At 40.5% G+C, this 17950-nt stretch overlaps 1 protein-coding gene across 1 annotated transcript in view; it reads left to right on the top strand.

Moving 5' to 3' along the window:
* The window catches only part of HIBADH (3-hydroxyisobutyrate dehydrogenase), a 109977-nt gene extending 93960 nt beyond the window's left edge, over positions 1–16017 (top strand). The window contains exons 5-8 of the mRNA XM_060632783.3: positions 586–719; positions 3013–3089; positions 10458–10614; positions 15052–16017. Of these exons, the coding sequence (XP_060488766.1) occupies positions 586–719; positions 3013–3089; positions 10458–10614; positions 15052–15210 (527 nt within the window). The 3' untranslated portion in view covers positions 15211–16017. The remainder of the gene's footprint in view (positions 1–585; positions 720–3012; positions 3090–10457; positions 10615–15051) is intronic.
* The last annotated feature ends 1933 nt before the right edge of the window (positions 16018–17950 follow it).

Genomic DNA, 17950 nt, shown 5'->3' with positions numbered 1-17950 from the left:
CACTGGGTGTTGTATGGAAACCAATTTGACAATAAATTTCATAATAAAAAAAAAAGAAAAAGAAAAATAATTTTCTTGTAAAAAAAAGAATAAAAGATGCATGTGAATAATAAAATGCACATTTCAAATTACCATATGTCTCGTGCTATGATTATGCCAGATATTTGAGATGAATTGAGAATAAGAGTTTGAATCTGTGTGTTCTTTTGGGTTATTATTAAACTCCACAATACTTGATTTTTAAAATATTCCAGGAGAGGGGCTAGCTCGGCCAGTAGAACATGCAACTCATGACCTCAGGGTCATGAGTCAAAGCCCCACATTCGCTGTAGAGCTTACTTAAAAAAAAAATATGTATATGTATATGGTATATATACATACACACACACACACACACACACATGCACACACGCACACACACATTCCAGGAGAGATTTAGGGTATCTTATATACGCCTGACATAAATACAGTTTGGAGGCAAGGTGTTTTCATTTGTTTTGGGGCTTTTCTCTAATTTTACTATCTACCTAAACACTTGAAGAAATGTCTCCTTTTGTTCTGTCCCTTTACCCCCAAACTATTCAGGTGTGGGAGCTGCTCGGTCTAGCAACCTCACATTTATGGTGGGAGGAGTCGAAGATGAATTTGCTGCTGCCCAGGAGTTGCTGGGGTGCATGGGCTCCAATGTGGTGTATTGTGGAGCTGTTGGGACCGGGCAGGTAACATTTTCACATTAATGACCCTGACTTGATGATATAAAATTGGCTAAGGTTCATTTGTCTTTCCTGACCATGCTATTATTCCAACCCCACTCTGTTCAGTCTGTGGATTCTTTGTTTGCTCAGATTTTCTTAAATTAATTTGGAATAAATTAGTTTTCCATCATTCCTGCTGGAATTAAGCAGACATCAGCCAATTAACTTATTAAAAAAGATACTGAAAATTTCATCATTCACATTCAAATTTCATCATCCTACTGACCACAGAAATCATCCTTAAAAGTGCTTCCAGGGGCGCCTGGGTGGCTCAGTCGGTTAAGCGGCCGACTTCGGCTCAGGTCATGATCTCGCGGTCCGTGAGTTCGAGCCCCGCGTCGGGCTCTGTGCTGACAGCTCAGAGCCTGGAGCCTGTTTCAGATTCTGTGTCTCCCTCTCTCTGACCCTCCCCCGTTCATGCTCTGTCTCTCTCTGTCTCAAAAATAAATAAACGTTAAAAAAAAAAAAATTAAAAAAAAAGTGCTTCTATAGGAAGTGCTCATGGTGTCTTCAGTTGCTGTTTTCCTCCATCTAATTATGTACTGCAGCTCTGTTTGTAATATAGTCAGGAAGAAGTAATCTGTGCACTTTTATCTTTTTCTTGAAAAGCGAATAATTTTCTGGGCACCTGGGTGGCTCAGTTGGTTAAGTGTCTGACTTTGGCTCAGGTTATGATCTCACGGTCTGTGGGTTCCAGCCCTGTGTCGGGCTCTGTGCTGACAGCTCAGAGCCTGGAGCCTGCTTCGGATTCTGTGTCTCCCTCTCTCTCTGCCCCTCCCCTGCTCCTGCTCTGTCTCTCTCTGTCTCTCAAAACTGAATAAATGTTAATTTTTTTTTTTTAAAGAAAAGCAAATATTTTCATTTAGAAATATATCAACTCTTTAATCAGATAGAGGTGAATGGCAACCCTGAACTCAGAAATCAAACTAGTTATCCCCCTACCACCACCACCACACACACTCTCCCTCCATCTCCCCTCCTCTTAATGCTTGGTCCTGGCCGCTGGCACCCTCTTTATCTTATTCGAGACTTTAGTATTGTCTCAGATATACCTATTGTCTCCATTCTCTTATCCAGTCTCCAGTTCTACTGATTTTTGCTTCACTGTCTCTCCTTGTTGGCAGTGTTGTCCATTCCTCACATTACCTGATCCAGTCTTCTCCCGTTGTCTCCTACCTTGCGTGCTGCTAGAAAGCCTGGATGTCAGGTTTGCCGCTCTGCCAACACTGTAACCAAAACCAACTCCATCAAGATATTTGCATCATCATACACTTCCCAACTCTGAAACTTGGAAGAGATGCCTGTTTCCGGCTGTGTCAAATTTGAACTCTCCACCCTAGCTTTCATAGCTCCTACCCCAGTCTTAACTACCACATTTCTTACCATTCCTTAAAACATAGGCGCATGAGTCAGTTTTCTTACTGTTCTCCCATGCTCTGATATATTTAATCCCTCTTACCTATTTACCTTTTCCTATGCTCTCCTTTCTCCCTCTTGCCTATTTAAATTCCTGCCTGGCCTTCCAAGAGGTGGTTTCAGGTTCTACTTCCTCTCCTCAGTGATCTTGTTTCTCTGAATTCTCACTGTCTCTGTCTTAGGGCCGTACAGTTTTCCACTTAATTGTTTTTGTTTATTTGTTGCGTTTATCTTCAGCGTGTTACTCCATTGCCCCAGTTAGAATGTAAGCACCATTCTATGAAGAGTAGGCGTGTTAGAGATGTTATGTACAACATGATGACCGGAGCTAACACTGCCATATGATGTATATGAAAGCTGTTAAGAGAGCAAATCCTAAGAATTCTCATCACAAGGAAAAAACGTATATATTTTGGTATCTATATGGAATGATGGATTTTAACTAAACGTACAATAATTATTGCATGATATGGGTAAGTCAGATCATTGTGCTGTACGGCCCAAAGTTATACAGTGCTGTAGGTCAAATATACCTCGGTGAAACTGGGGGGAAAAAGCAGTCATGCCACACAGGTCAATATTCCCTGTAGACTGTGCCCACAGGAGGAGCTCAGGCACCACTGTAGGTTTCTTACCCAGTGGAAGAGACTCCCCAGTCTGCTCCCAGATAGCCTGGCAGACTCAGGAGGAGGCATGCAGCACCATGTTCCTTTCCCCATTTGAGAGAATCAGTAGTTACACACTCTTCTAGAAAGAAGCCTGTGGGGTGGGTGAAGAACAACTTCCCGTGAGTTACAGCTTGAAAATAAAGATATTTAATATGTACTCCATTTATTTTCAGGCTGCAAAGATCTGCAACAACATGCTGTTAGCCATTAGTATGATTGGGACTGCTGAAGCTATGAATCTTGGAATCAGGTTTGTCGAATATATATTTTCATGTACTAACAATTTTTATGAGCTTTTCTATTTGATTTTTTGATGTTGAAAAAAAAAAAAAGGGTCCGTGAGAGATGAACGAGTTGATCTGGGAACATTTTGAAAGTACTTCATTATTGAACTTTAATAGACTTTGCTTATTTGACGACCACTGGGCCCTGGAGAGCATGAATATTCTTTGCCATAGCCATAAAATGTGTTGTGCTGTATATTCGAAGTTACATTATCCTTTTTATACGGGAGCTCCATTTCTTCTGTTGTATTGAAATGCAAGAAGCACTTTTACTGTAAAATTTAAACATACTTTGGCAGTGTAGGACAAATTTTTGTAAAACGCCGTTTGAATGTATGGCGAATTCAAGTGTTCTGCTACCACATGACTGGTTTTATGTATCTGTTCACTACAAGGGCTCTTGGTTGTTTAGTCTTGGGATAAACTGGATGGCATTCATAAAGCTGCAACTCATGTACATAACTCTTTCATTTTAACTGGCTTGTGGTTTTGTTACTTTACATTAAGGATATGTCTTTCCATTAAAATAAAATGCATCCATACTCTGCTGAAAGTGATGCAGAAGTTTTGTTTCTCCTATGATAAGGATCATCTTTTAGAATGCTTAAGGTTAATGTCTTAAGTTTAGCCTTTAATCTTTTGGGTTAGGAATGTTACATATGATTAATCACCTAATTAATTGTTTGAATGTTCGGTATTTCATGAATATAATAAATATACATTTCTTACTTTAGAAAATGCTCAATTAGCAAGATGCTTTATTCAGGTGTTTTCTTCACATTTCCCCAAACTGCTTACCAGGGATATCACAAATCAGAGTAGTGTTTCATCTCACAGCTTTTGATAAAAGCAATAAAAGAGCCAAAGTGCTTGAGATATTTTTTAAAACACAGTAATGGATTCACATTTCCTCTTAATTACCATATCAAGATGCTGTTGTTTATTGAATTGCCCTTGTCTCAGATGTTAAACTATCTTGACCTATTAAGTTGTCATGTTGTAATTGAGATAAAAGAGGAATTTGCTTTGCATCAGTGCTAATTGGTTTATCAATATCCTGTACCATTTACATTTTAAAATTGAATGTCTGTAAGATGCTAAGGCATATCTGTACAAAGCCTTAATAAAACTGGTAGTATACAGGGAGCTGTTCAGAGTGGTATGTCTGTACTGTAGCCAGTTTTAGGCTATGGGTCACTTAATCATAAATGAAAAACTTGTTACTAGTGACTCGTTTTCATGTCCATCCTCTAGACGAATTTCACGGAAGAGGAAGATGTAAATTTCTGGAGCCAAAATGGCATACAAAATTAATTGGTGTTGACAATAGGATGGGAGCATTAGTGTGCATATGCATCTTTAGAATTTTATCTTCATTCTTCTGGATATAAATGAATAATAATAAAAACAGAAAAGCAAAAGCCTAGATAATCTAGGCTATGTTCTACTGAAATTTCCCTCTTCATCTTTGCTAGTTTGTTTTATATTCTGCTTCTTACTCTGAGCGTCACTGGTTTGAGATATTCCTTAGGCCTAGCGATGTATCCTCTGGCCTTCCTCAGCTAATTTTCCTAGCAAACCTCCTACCAGATGATCATTTGCTATTCTAAAATGAACTTTTTGTGTGGTTAGTGCTGATAGAAGTCTAACTCCAAACACCAGCTAATAAAGAATAGTATGAAAGTCACTTGAATCAAGTGAATGGAATAAAATATATACAATGAAATACGTACATTGACTACTACAGAGAGTTTGTGATCAAACAGAAGATGAAAAGTGATAGAATTCCAAATAGAAATGTTAAGAGGAAAAGCAATAACTTCCCTTATGATTGGTCTTGATCCACTATGATAAAAATAATGTTTAGAAAGATGAAACTTTAAATGTTTAATTTTTCTGAAACTCTACATACGTATATTGCTATCACATATATAATATTTGCATATATCATATATGAAAAATGAACCCAGAGTAGGAACTCCCTAATTTTACTTAACTTGTAATCATTTATAACTTTCTGGTGCTTCAGATTATACTAATGAATTGCTTATTTTCATAACATTAGGATTTTATTAGTTTATCTCGACAAAGATTCTCAGTGGCTTGAAAGTCCTAAAAATGATTGCCTCTGCTATTGTCTTTTCTCCATGGTTTACAGACATGGTTTAAAGTGACAGGATTGTTCTCTAATAGAGTATAGAGAGCGACCACGATTTATTGAGCTTTGCAAGGTGAAAGAGAAAATTGGCATCAGCAAGCATAAATTCCCAAGTAGTAAATTCCCACAAAGTAGTACAGCATCAAAGTGGCTCAGCCACATTTATATTCTGTTCACTCTGAAGTGAATTTTTTTTAAAGCATTAATGTCAACATTTACAAATAGAGTCACCTGTTCCTATGAAGTGATCATTTCTGATTAATTTCATTCTCATAAGTCAGTGTTTTTTCTAGAACAGTGTTTCCCGTTTTTTAAAAAAATAGAAGAATAAAATCATACAGTTTAGAACTCTTATTGACCCTATGCTCTTTTACAGTAAAGATGGATATAAGGGAAATTTTAAATGCTACAAAAAAAAAGTAAAGCATAAAGAATATGGGTATACAACATATTTTTGAAATTCTTTTTTTATTAGACCTTTGTACCTTCTAATTGGGTTCTAATTAGGACTCAGAACATAGTTTTATTGGCACCGAAGGTGTCCTGCTTCCATTAGAGATGTTTTGCTCCCGTGTGTCACAAAGGAATGGTGCTGATAGTGGAAGCTTTGTTGTTTAGTTTTCATAAAATTTTGCTCCACTGGGAATTGTCTTGTCTTTTTCTTCAGTACTGGTGGTTATAACAGGTCATTTGCATCACCAGTCAGCACCTAGGCCCCTAGCAACGACCATCTTGTCTTCTTCCACCTTAAAAGAAACTCCGGACAGTTGAACTTTTCTGGCAGGCTGTTCAAGATGAGAACTTTCCCACAAGTGTCATTTTAGTTTCTTGGCTACTGCCCTTAGACGGTGGTGCGTGTTCATTTAGGTGATGACTTGAGTCCCCTTAGCTGTAAACCTAATACATATGCAATAGATGTAAACTTAATACATATGGAATAGATGATGTAAACCCTAATACATATGCGATAGATAACAAGTGGCAGAAGGTTTATAATAAGAATTTGACCACGTTTCTTTTTTTTTTTTTTTTTTTAAGTTTATTTATTTATTTCGAGAGAAAGCACACACATGTGTGTCAGGGAGAAGGACAGAGAGGAAAGAGAGAATTCCACGCAGGCTCCGTGCTGTCAGTCCAGAGCCCACCCAGTGCAGGGTTCGAACCCACAAACCACGAGATCGTGACCTGAGCCAAAATCGAGAGCCGGATGCTTACCCAGGCGCCCTGACCAAATTTCTTACTAGATTGGTAAAGCACTGTCATATTGGCTTATTGACTGTTAAGTTGCCCACCCACGTGATCCAGTGAGACTCAGCGTGGTGGGAGTTTGGTGTCGTAGCTCTGCCATAGACTTAAGTTTTTCTCGTCTATAACATGACAAAAATAATAGTATCTGTCCACAGAGTTTTTTGTGAAAACGAAATGAGTTAATCTGTGTAAATCTTTTAAAACAGTTCCCGGCACATTGTACAGGCTCAGCGTGGTAGTTATTGATGGTGGTGGTGGTTAGTACTTGAATTGAATTGTAACGTTAAAAGTGGTTTCTTTATAACACTTCTCACCACCTGGCGTGTGTATGTATGTGTTTGTTTATTGCCTGTCTCCCCAACTAGAATGCAAGCTCCCTGAAGGGGATTGGCTTTGTCTGCTCATTGCTGTGTCTTAAGAACATACCTAGCACATAGTAGGCACTCAGTGAAGACTTGTCAAATGGATAAAGGGGCGAGAAGGGGGAGGGAGGCAGTTCTCCTGCCTCAGGTAAAAGTTAACGTGTGTGTGTGTGTGTGTGTGTGTGTGTGTGTGTGTGTGTCTGTCTGTCTGTCTGTCTTAAGTGGCTCATTCCTGGATGGCAGGCACAGCCTTTTCTTAGATTTTTACTATGTCTCCTTGGCTCCAGGCACAGCACCTGCGCGTGGCAAATCTGTTAAACATTGATGAATAAGTGGACGGTCTGTTAAAACTGACATAGTCTTAGGGCACCTGGGTGGCTCAGTCAGTTAAGCATCCAGCTCTTGATCCCGGCTCACAAACAGGTTCATGAGTTCAAGCCCCGCATTGGGCTCTGCGCTGGCAGTGTGGGGCCTGCTTGGGATTCTTTTTCTCCCTCTTTCTGCTCCTCCCCTGCTCGTGTGCGCACTCTCTCAAAAATAAATAAACTTAAAAAAAACTGACGTAGTCTTAGGTATTTCATTTCCACATCCTGTGATACAAACATCTCAGTTTAGTGACATAATCTGCTTTGTTCTTACATACAAAAGACAGTATAGATACTTCTATAGAATATAAAGTGAAAAAACTTTTTTGGCCCTTAACAGCCTTGGTTACAGTGAAGGCAAACATTTGGATTCTGTTTAATTTTTTTCACGGTGTATGCATCATTTTTACTTCTCTCAAAAGTTCATTTAAAATTCTTGTGTTTTAAAGGTGAGTAGATTTGACACAGTGACGTTTATTTGAGTTGCATTATATATGCGGTCAGAGCAATGAATTCATTCTCTGTTTATATCAGAGAACATTCCAGCAATTGTAAAGCCACATGCATGCACGCGCACACTCTCGAACCACATCCAGTGGCAAGTTATTATGGGGACTGACAGACTGTCATCCTTTTGATGGCTTGAGCTGTATATCTCCTGAACAGCAATGGGGCTCTTATGCAGAAAGTATCATATGTTCCCAGCCAATTTACAGGGAAACAGCAATAACATTTTATCATGGTTGAGAGCCCAGTAGCTGCTTCCTATTAAACTTGCCCTTTCAGATACCTGTCTTGGATTAATTTGTTGATTTCAAATGGAAACTCAGTCTTCTCCAGTGAAGCATGACGTTCTAGGATAGACTCTCTGAATGACAATTACTGTGTATTCTAGCTGGTTTCAGACCATTACAAGCCTTAGGCACAGTGGAAGACAGAGGACTTCAGTAACTGATTTTAATATTATGTCTAATTTTAACTGTCAGTTATATATGTGCCAGTGAAAGAATCCTCAGAAAGATGAAATGCAAAACACTTCTAACTTGCTCTTTTTAATGATACACTTTGCCGTAGGGTGGGGAGTCGGGAGAGGAAAAGTGGTGAGGGAGTAGCCATCTCCTAAAGGGGAGTCAGCACAGCGGGGAAGCATCAGATTTGAAAAGTGAGCACGTAACAACTGCCACCTCGCTTTTTTGCGTGCCCCTCAGGATGCTTCTAAATAGTAATATGTTCACCAAACAGGGTTCCATAAATCAGTGCCAGTATTTTTCCTTGAACACTCAAGAAAAATGAAATGTAGGGTTTTACAAAGGATAATAAGCTTTGCCCGCCATTTTGGTGAGTACTGTACATAGAGCATGAACCGCTTTAGCAGTAAAGGCTGTTGTGAGGTTCTCTTGAGTATAACCAGGTAGGTTATAAAGAGAACAGTAACTCTGCTGCTTTAAATGTGATGAACCATTGTAAAAGAAAAATCTAAATTCAGAAGCCCTTGAATTATATTTCAAATGGAAGGGAAGAGCGTTATTTTGGGGTCCTAAAAATATTCCCTACTCATGGAGCACATTAGACATAGACATTCTTGAACCTTTGTGCTTAGGGAATATATTTGCAGTTATAGCAGATTAATTGTTAATGTGTGATTTTTACTTTTCATCGTATGCACATTGGCTTTCTCTTTCCCAAGTCATCTGCTCTAACAGCATACTGATAGCCTCTTTTTATTTAAAAGTGGAAAGAAAGCATCAGTAACAAACTACACCTGTAACAAGCTTGGAATTTTGTAAAGGAATGAATGAAACTGTTGGATTTCTTTTGGGCAGTCTACCATTGAACGGAATGTATGACAGCCGATTAGAGTGAATCTTCTCTGTCTGTTATAATCCTTAAGAAAACTCCCCATTGTAACATGGTCCACCACTTGATTTCACACATGTGGCATGCCATATATATTCCTCGCACCACACCTACGTCTTGAAAACCTGATTACGTAACAGTTGTATTATGTGCGATGTCCAGACATACACTGGCTGTCAGCCTTAGCCCCCTACTCCAGTACTGGAAAAATGTGTACTGGGTCATGATACTCACATTGGGAAATAAACAGACACAGAGGAAACAAGAGCTTAAGCAAGGCAAAATGCACAATTTGTTTCACACTGATACGTGTCTCTTTTCAGTTGTGTTTTTTTTTTTTTTTTCTTTTCTGGAAGAGATTGGTTCTAAGGAAAAGCAGAAAGCTTTTATGGCAATTATTTTATAATGTCTCTTTGTATGAAAGAAACCAGTCAGTTGCTGGGTAGAAAGTTTTATTTGAAACTTGATTCAGTGAAGCTTAGCCAAGCTGTGCTTCCCAAACTGCATTCAGATTCTCAGAATCAAAATAATATAGCATTTTGATTCTATTTTTTTTCTGGGTCCACACTGCACAGCCGTTGATGCCCTCAGCTCAGTGATAGAACAAATGATGTTTCCGCTTGGGCAAGCTTTGTTTTATCAGGATCAGTAACCTTATCAGCAGTTGACCCAGAACTATAATGCATGTCTCTGAATAGATAGCATATGTCACAGCTCTGTGCAGACTTGCTTCATAAGCAAGATCGTCTAATGAAGATTTAATAAATAAGGAAAAGTTTGCAGCAAGAAATGTCTTCTTTTATAATGATAACTTCTCTTAAGCTCCTTTTACTGCTCGTGGCTCATCTCTTGTATTCATTCTCATAAAAGCTAAAAGAATAAACATACATATAAATGCATCCACACGGACTTCCATGATGCATGGTTTATCTGTCAATATTTCTTTCTGAAATATACCATTTGTGAGTAAAGAATGTAGAATTTAGATTATCATATTGGTTTAAGGTTCTTATGTGACACATAAATGCAACGATATCCAAAAGACTAGAAAACCCATGTGTGTGATAAACCAACAACTACACAATTACGTGTTATTTCTTAAAAGTAGGATATAGCACAGGGGATTTTCTCCCAGTGCAGAATGTCCTGGCTCAGAAGTGTTTCATCACGAACTTTTAATACCCTATAATTTAAGACTGGGTTCTTTGCCCTCATCAATCTGCTTTGATTTTTGAAGACATACAATAAATGGAGAAGGAAGATAGAGCATCCTCATACGTAAATAAGTCACGCATGACTTGTACATTTTGACATTTAACACTGCTTTTCTTTGACCTTTGACAGGTTAGGGCTTGACCCAAAACTATTGGCTAAAATCCTAAACATGAGCTCAGGACGGTGTTGGTCAAGTGACACTTACAATCCTGTACCCGGGGTGATGGATGGAGTGCCGTCGGCTAATAACTATCAGGGTGGATTTGGAGCAACACTCATGGCCAAGGTAAATGCAGAGACTCCCTCCCCAAGACAGAGGGGAACAGATGTTTAATGGCCTAATCCCCCACTCCCCTTTAACAAAGCATATGTCTACCCTAGACGGCAAGATTACTAAAATTGCGATTCACTTACTCATTGGAAGTGAGTTAAAACTTAGCTTAGATAAAAATCCTTATTTTGTTCGTTTATATTCCTGCCCTTTCAGATGAGAAGAATAGGCTGGGAGTTTTATTTTGTGCTTGGGTTTGTTTGTACTGTGAGATGGGCGAGATTTTGTTCTTCACAGAAATTTTCGTTATTTTACCAAGTCCTTAGAATGGAAGCAGTAAGAATTTTCTGGATAATACATTGACATTGGGTACACCTATCACAGAAGAAGAGAATATCTTTCTCACGATACTAGGTTTCTAAATACGTCTTCCCGCTTTAAGAATATGTATGTACTTATGCGCAAAGTCATCTGAAAAGCAAATTGTTGGCCTCCTCCTATTTGTGATCTCAACTTTAGAAAATACTGTGAAGAGGAACAGACTTTGAGCTATTTCCCATCCCACTCTGCCCCCATAGTTGACTTTTTTCCTGATTACAAAAGTAATAAAAACATACACCTGGACACCATACTCAGTTTACTTTCCTTCATTCCCCATGGCGTTCTGTCCATTCTACTTCTTGACTGTGCCTTGAATTCATGCATTTCCCTTCTCTGCCACCACCAGTACATTGGCTGAGCCTCCCTTGGATCATACTAAATCAGTCCTTAACTGGTGTCCTATCCTTTCATAATCCCCTCCGGTTCATTTTCTACCCCGGGGGAGGGAGCGGGCTTCTGGACACGTAGAAACCGGAGTGTGCCATTTCCCCTACTAAGTCTCTTTCACCGTTTCCTGTTACTTGTAGTTTAAAGCCTATCTCTGCAAGTTGTCTCACGAAGCCCTCCATGATTTGGCCTTTGCTCGTCCCACCAGCTCGTTTCAGCCTTCCCAGCTCATCTTTTGCTTCCACCATAGTGAACTCATTTCTGCCCGTTGTTGTCTCTTTTTTTTTTTTTTTTTTTTTTAATTTTTATTTATTTATTTTTGAGACAGAGAGAGACAGAGCATGAGCAGGGGAGGGGCAGAGAGAGGGAGAGACACAGAATCTGAAGAGGGCTCCAGGCTCTGAGTTATCAGCACAGAGCCCGACGCGGGGCTCGAACTCACGGAGCGTGAGATCATGACCTGAGCTGAAGTCAGACGCTCAACCGACTGAGCCACCCAGGCGCCCCTCGTTGTCTCTTACTTGCAAACCTCCACGCACGCTATTCCCTCTGGCCTGCATCGTTTGTCCTTGCCCCCCCTCCATCCCAGCTTCGGGCACAGTACCTGGCATATTGCCAGCACACGTTAAATATTTATTGGATAAAGCAGTGTTTGAAACTACATTTCTTATTTTGCAGTTTGATTTCTCCTCCTGTTTCGTTTAAGAAAATATTTATTTTTATGCGAATCCATATCCTGTATTTAGGTTTGCATATAATTTAGGATTTTGTAATTGTGCTGTGTGGCTGTTACTAGAAACAGGAAGTAGCTCCTTAAGCGTACTGTTTTCATCGAAGCCGCAGGTGATTTATTAGGGCACACGGAAACATGAAAGAATCGCATTTATGCTCAGTTTCCATTCTGTGTCTGTGTGAAGTGGGTTGTGAGCTGTTAGCTTATTCGGTTCCACTAATACGGCTAATGGCTCAAACAGAGGAAGTGGCTAACAAGTAGAGTGTAATAAGAAGTAGGAGGCTTCTGATCAAAAGGATCAGATGAATTTGTCTTTTTGTAGTGCTGGCTTTGTCTGGGGACTCCGTCCTAGCTGTCCTTCACTCTGTGGTACACGTGTGCTTTAGCCATTTTCTGCAGTGGCCCTGCCCACTGTCAGAGTCCTTCCTTTGACATGATTTTCTTGGGACGCCTGGATGGCTCAGTCGGTTGAGCATCCAACTTCAGCTCAGGACATGATCTCACGGTTGGTGAGTTCAAGCCCCATGTCAGGCTCTGCACTGACAGTGGGATTGGGATTCTCTCTCTCACCTCTCTCTCCGCCCCTCCCCCGCTCGTGCTTTTTCTCTCTCTCTCACTCTCTCTCAAAATTAAATAAGTGAACTTCAAAAATAGATCAGATGATTTTCTTGATCATGAATGACAGTGTTTTCAACTAACAGTGTGAGACAGTGCAGGAGTCAAACATATGGGTGTTACCGGTGTCCTTCCCTCAATGAAATGCAGTTGTGATGTCCCTTACAAAGAGGAAGACTTCTTAATTTTGCTTGGAATGAGAGTACTTAGAAAGGAACTTAAACAAATCTTTCATCACCTCAGATTGCTGTTAACAAAAACACACCATAGCTAATTAGGTTTGTGTAGAGAAACTGATGGAGATTAAAGAACTCCCCATCGATGCCGCGTTGATTAAAGCAGTCTTAGCATTGTGATTCTGCTTGGACAGATCAAGGCTTAGCTGCTAAGAGAGGTTTTGTTCAATTGCCATTAAATTTTATTGTGCTAGGGGATGTCATTGAAGTAGAGGCTTGTGCATTTATTTCTAGGTCTTAACATCATAAAATTCTAATATGTTGTGTGTATATAATCAGAACATAGTCAATATGAAAACTAGATCATTCTTCTGAACTCTCCAACCTAGATGTCTACTTGTGATGGCTGCTACAGAACAGCATATGGAAAATCACGAAGATTCTTGGTACTCCCTCAGTATACCCATTTCCTCATAAAACATAACAGCTTGGTCCTCCGTTAACTCGTTGAACCTTATTGCCATTGTTGTGTTATTTTTTCCTGAATTACCCACTTAGCTCATGGATTCATAAATATTTTATTTGATGAATGATGTGGAAAATCTATTTATTTTAAATTATACATTATCAGCTTCAAGGGATGCCTTCTTTTTCTAACATTTCAAGATACAGAAGCCTCTCAGGTTTTCAGAGACTAAGCACCGTTCATTTTTTAGAATGTCCATCCTTTAAGGTAGTGGCCACCAAAGCAATTTCACTTTCTGATTTTTGGTTTGGACAGATTTTATTTGGGTGTGTACTTGCCCCTTTGAAAAACTCTAGACCTTTCTTCTCGATAGTACTGTGTTCTCTTTAGTATGTTATGTTAACTCTGAGTTCTTCTGTTCTAGTTTGTGTTCCAGTTAACTAGGTTAAAAGTTAAATGCAGTCTATGTAGATTTTCTCTCTGTCATTTGAAAATAAATGTATCTTGCAGATTTGCTGCAAAATGATGTCAACCAGAGAGGTTTGTCTGGGTATAAACAATAGTGTAGCTGTATGTTTGTTAACTGTGCAGGACACAATTCAGCTTGCTTTTTATTTTTAGGAAACTATAGAAGAATTTAAGGTTAAGCAGATTTTTCAGATCTATTGTCTACATGTGAAAATTATACAAATAAGCACAAAATAATGTTTGCAGTTATACCATCATACATATTTAAGAGGCTGGAGATTTAAAAGTTTTCTGAAGCTCTCAGGATGAAGCATTAGCTCGCCAAGATGTTAAAGGGTTGTCACGAGGGTGGACGTCCCGTTGCACTTACAATAAAACCCAAACTCCTTCCTAAACATACTAAAGCTTCTGTGTTTTACGTGTGCCCATGCCCGGCTCATTTCTCTCCCTAGCCCCCTTGCTTACTCTCATTCAACCTCACTGGCCTGCTTGCTGTTTCTCGAATATTCAAGCCATGTCCCAGCACCTTGCTGTTCCGTCTGCCTGCGTCTCTGTTCCCCCAGCTCTCCAAAGAACCCACTGCTCCCTGACATTCAGATCATAGGTCAAGTGTCTTCACCTCAGAGAAGCCTTCCCTAAACATTTCCTCTATCAGAACTCTCTTCCTTCCACTCCACCCTTGCTGTCCACCACTTCCCAGCCCCTTCCCCTGCTTTATTTTTCTTCATAGTCCTTGTCCCTGTCTGAAATTGTAGTATTTGTTGTCTGTCTTCCCCAAGTGTCACAAGAACAGTGCCTTGGTTTCATCATGCCTGTGTCACTAGCGCTTGGGACAGTGCTAAATACTTGTTGAATAAAGAGATTGCATGGATATTCGGTGATTCCATGATGGGGGGCTTGTCTTAGGCTTACAGGCTTCTGCAGATTTGAGAAAGCATTTCCCTGTGTGATCTCATTTATCTAGTAACCCTTGTCCGCAGTCTAAACAGGTCTGGGTGGAGGAGTGGGGAGGAGACTCAGAAATTAAGGTTTCTGTCCAGAGCAGTTTTGCCCAATGTGAAAGTACTTACAAAAATATTTATAACCCGCCACAGTGTTTGTAAGTATCTTATTTTTTTCAGACTTCGTTCCTCCTGCTTTGAAAGCAAAGCATTAGGAGCCACATTTGCAAAGTGAGCCCTCGCTACCAGTCTCAATGTGTTCCTTCCTGCCCCTGTTTGATTTAGGATCTGGGGCTGGCACAAGACTCCGCCACCAACACAAAGAGCCCGATCCTTCTGGGCAGCCTAGCCCATCAGATCTACAGAATGATGTGTGCAAAGGGTTACTCAAAGAAAGACTTCTCGTCCGTCTTCCAGTTTCTCCGAGAAGAGGAGACCTTCTGAGTTTGCCCTTTGGCCGTGGACACTGTTGGAAACCGACCTCCGTCTTGGAGCCTCCTTATAGCTCACTCCACAAGTAAATGGGCTTAATCAAAGGTCACCTGTCTGCTTTTGACTGTCTAGGTCCCAGTAAACCTTAGGATTTTTCACCCATTTTTAACTGCTTATTTTTTTTATCTATTTAGCAAACCTGTGTTCTCTCCATTTTTTTTTTTTTTTCCCTTTCCCTGTAAGCCACTGATGGTCTCTGCTAACTAGCTGATTGACCTTTTTCAAAAGTTTGACTCCTGAGCATCTTCAACTAAATCGTTGCATACTTCAATCAGGATAGTATTTATCCCACTTTACAAATAAAACCAAATATTGTCAACAGGATGAAACCTATCTTAAAGAAATTGGTGTGGGGAAAGGAGTTAGAAAAAGGGGAAGCATAGTGAATTATTACCTGTGTCCCTCGGGAAGTTTGTCCTGTTAACCAAGTGGTGGTATTCTTGCGTTGCTGAGGTTACTGATTTATTTTCCAGGGAGTCGGTAAAGCTAACTGAACTCCCTGCTGCATGTTTATAAGTTGGACTCTGTTACATTATCTTACTGTGTATCCTTCTTGTTACAACTCCCAATACTCAGCAAACTTGTTTTTTATATTTTTGCTTCCTTTTACATTCTTACTACATATTTTTTGACTTTAAAAGAATGACATCTTTAGAACTGTTTCAGAGCCAATGATGATATTTGCTTTAGATAATTATTACATTATTCTAAATATAACCATATTATTTTGAAATCAAATAAATTTCTATGCTGATAATACTTTCTTGGAGTTTTCGTGTCTCCACAGCCATTTGGCGAGCAATTAAATGATCTGACAAACTGGTATTCCAGACTGATGGGGGAACGGGTGGGAAGAAAAGGAAGGGAGGGGAGGTCAAAAGGAACCGAGTCTGAATTGGCCAGTGGCAAGCCAGCTTCCTGCTGTTCATCTGAATCCTTAACAGACATTCATTTGAAAGTTTTCGGTTGTGGGTTCCATCGGAATCCAGCCTGCGCAAAATGGAATATGCCGCAGTATAGACTTTCCCCACCACAGCCCCTAGAAGTCTTCTTGGTGATAGACCTAGGTGCCAAATCTGGCAGAACTACAACTACTTCCCTCAGTTTCCTGGTGATAAAACATCCCAGGCACTGTTAGAAGTGCTGGGGCTACGGTGACGAACAGAATAGACAAAGTCTTGCCCTTGTAGACTATAGATTCTGGTGTCTTGTGTGTGTGTGTGTGTGTGTGTGTGTGTGTGTGTGTGTGTGAGGGGATGTGACAGACAAAAAAATACATGTTTACTGCATATGTCAGATAATAATAAGGAAAAAAAGCAGGACAAGGGGGATGGATGGAAGGTGCCCAGGGTATTTTGTTATGGTGGTCAGGTTGGCATTTGAGCAGAGAGAAGGAAGTGAGGGAACACGCCACGCAGATACCTGAGAAAAGAACATTCCAGGAACAGGGAGCAGAAAGTACAAATGCTAGATATGAGGAAAAACAAGGAGGCCGTAAGTAAAGTCCCAAGATGAGGGGGGCCAGATCTTGTAGGGCCATGTTAGGACATTGGCTCTTATTCTAAGTGGGATTGGTTGTGTATCAGTTAGCCAGAGTGGAAGCTAACTGATGATACGTTGCCACCTCAACATTCAGCGGCTCAAAATAACAAATGTTTATTATTTTCCAAGATTCTCCAGGTCAGTTATATTATTCTTCTCCCCTGGGCTGGCTCCTCTGGAGCTGGAGGGTCTAGTTTGGCCTCACTCAGCTGGGACAGCTGGCACAGTTGGGGCTTCTCTCCACAGGGTCCAGGAGGCTAATCTGAGCTTCTTCACGTGGCGGTGGAAGGGCTCTCAGCGGCAACGCAGGACAAGACCAATGAGCAGACACTTGGCTGGGTTCTGCTTGCTTCGTGGCTGTACTGCCCCCTTGGCCGAAGCAAGTCACATAGCCCAGCCCAGAGCCCGTGTAGGAGGGGATGACATAAGAGGGTGGACACCAAGGCATTACGGTGGCCATTTTGCAAATATCCTGTCACGGACAGCCCATTAGGGATTTTGTTAAGAGGGTCGATGTGGTCTGACCTAGCCTTAAAAGGGATCACTGTGGCTGCTGTGTGGAGAATAGAATGTAGGGCGAGGCTGGAAGCAAGGAGACCAGTTAGGAGGGGATGGTAATAATCCAGATGAGAAGCAATGAGGGCTGGGACCAGGATGTTAATGAAGAATTTCTGTCTCCTCGGGCAAGAAATGGTCAGATTGGAACATAAAGACAGATGCACTAACTAATGGATTGGGTGAAAGAGAAAGGGAGGAGTCAGGGAAGAATCCAAGGTTGGTGGGGAAAGTGGAGGGCAGGCGTTACCATTTACTCTGGGGGAGATGTGGGAAGTTTAGGAGAAAAAAACTCCTAGGTGGCCTGGAAGCCACCCAGGGGGAGGAAAGGCAAAGGTCCAAGACCACACCCTGTGTTACTCTCACTTTCAGTGGTTGGGAAAAAGAGCCAGCAAATGAGATGAGGGGTAACAGTAAGGTGAGAAGACGGTGGGAGCCAAATGCAGATTGTGTCGGAAGGAAGAATGATTATTTGTATCAAAAGCTACTGAGAAGCTGAGTAGCAAATGTAAGAGCTGAGAGTTAGTGATTTGCCTTGGCAAAATAAGTGCCTCTGACGGGTGTTCTGGGGCACGTTGGAAATGACATTGGACAC

This window comes from Panthera onca, chromosome A2 (assembly GCF_046562875.1).
Source record: "Panthera onca isolate mPanOnc1 chromosome A2, mPanOnc1 haplotype 2, whole genome shotgun sequence".
Lineage (NCBI taxonomy): Eukaryota > Metazoa > Chordata > Mammalia > Carnivora > Felidae > Panthera > Panthera onca.
The sequence above is the reverse complement of the archived record's forward strand: the minus strand, read 5'-3'. Positions and strand labels throughout refer to the sequence as shown.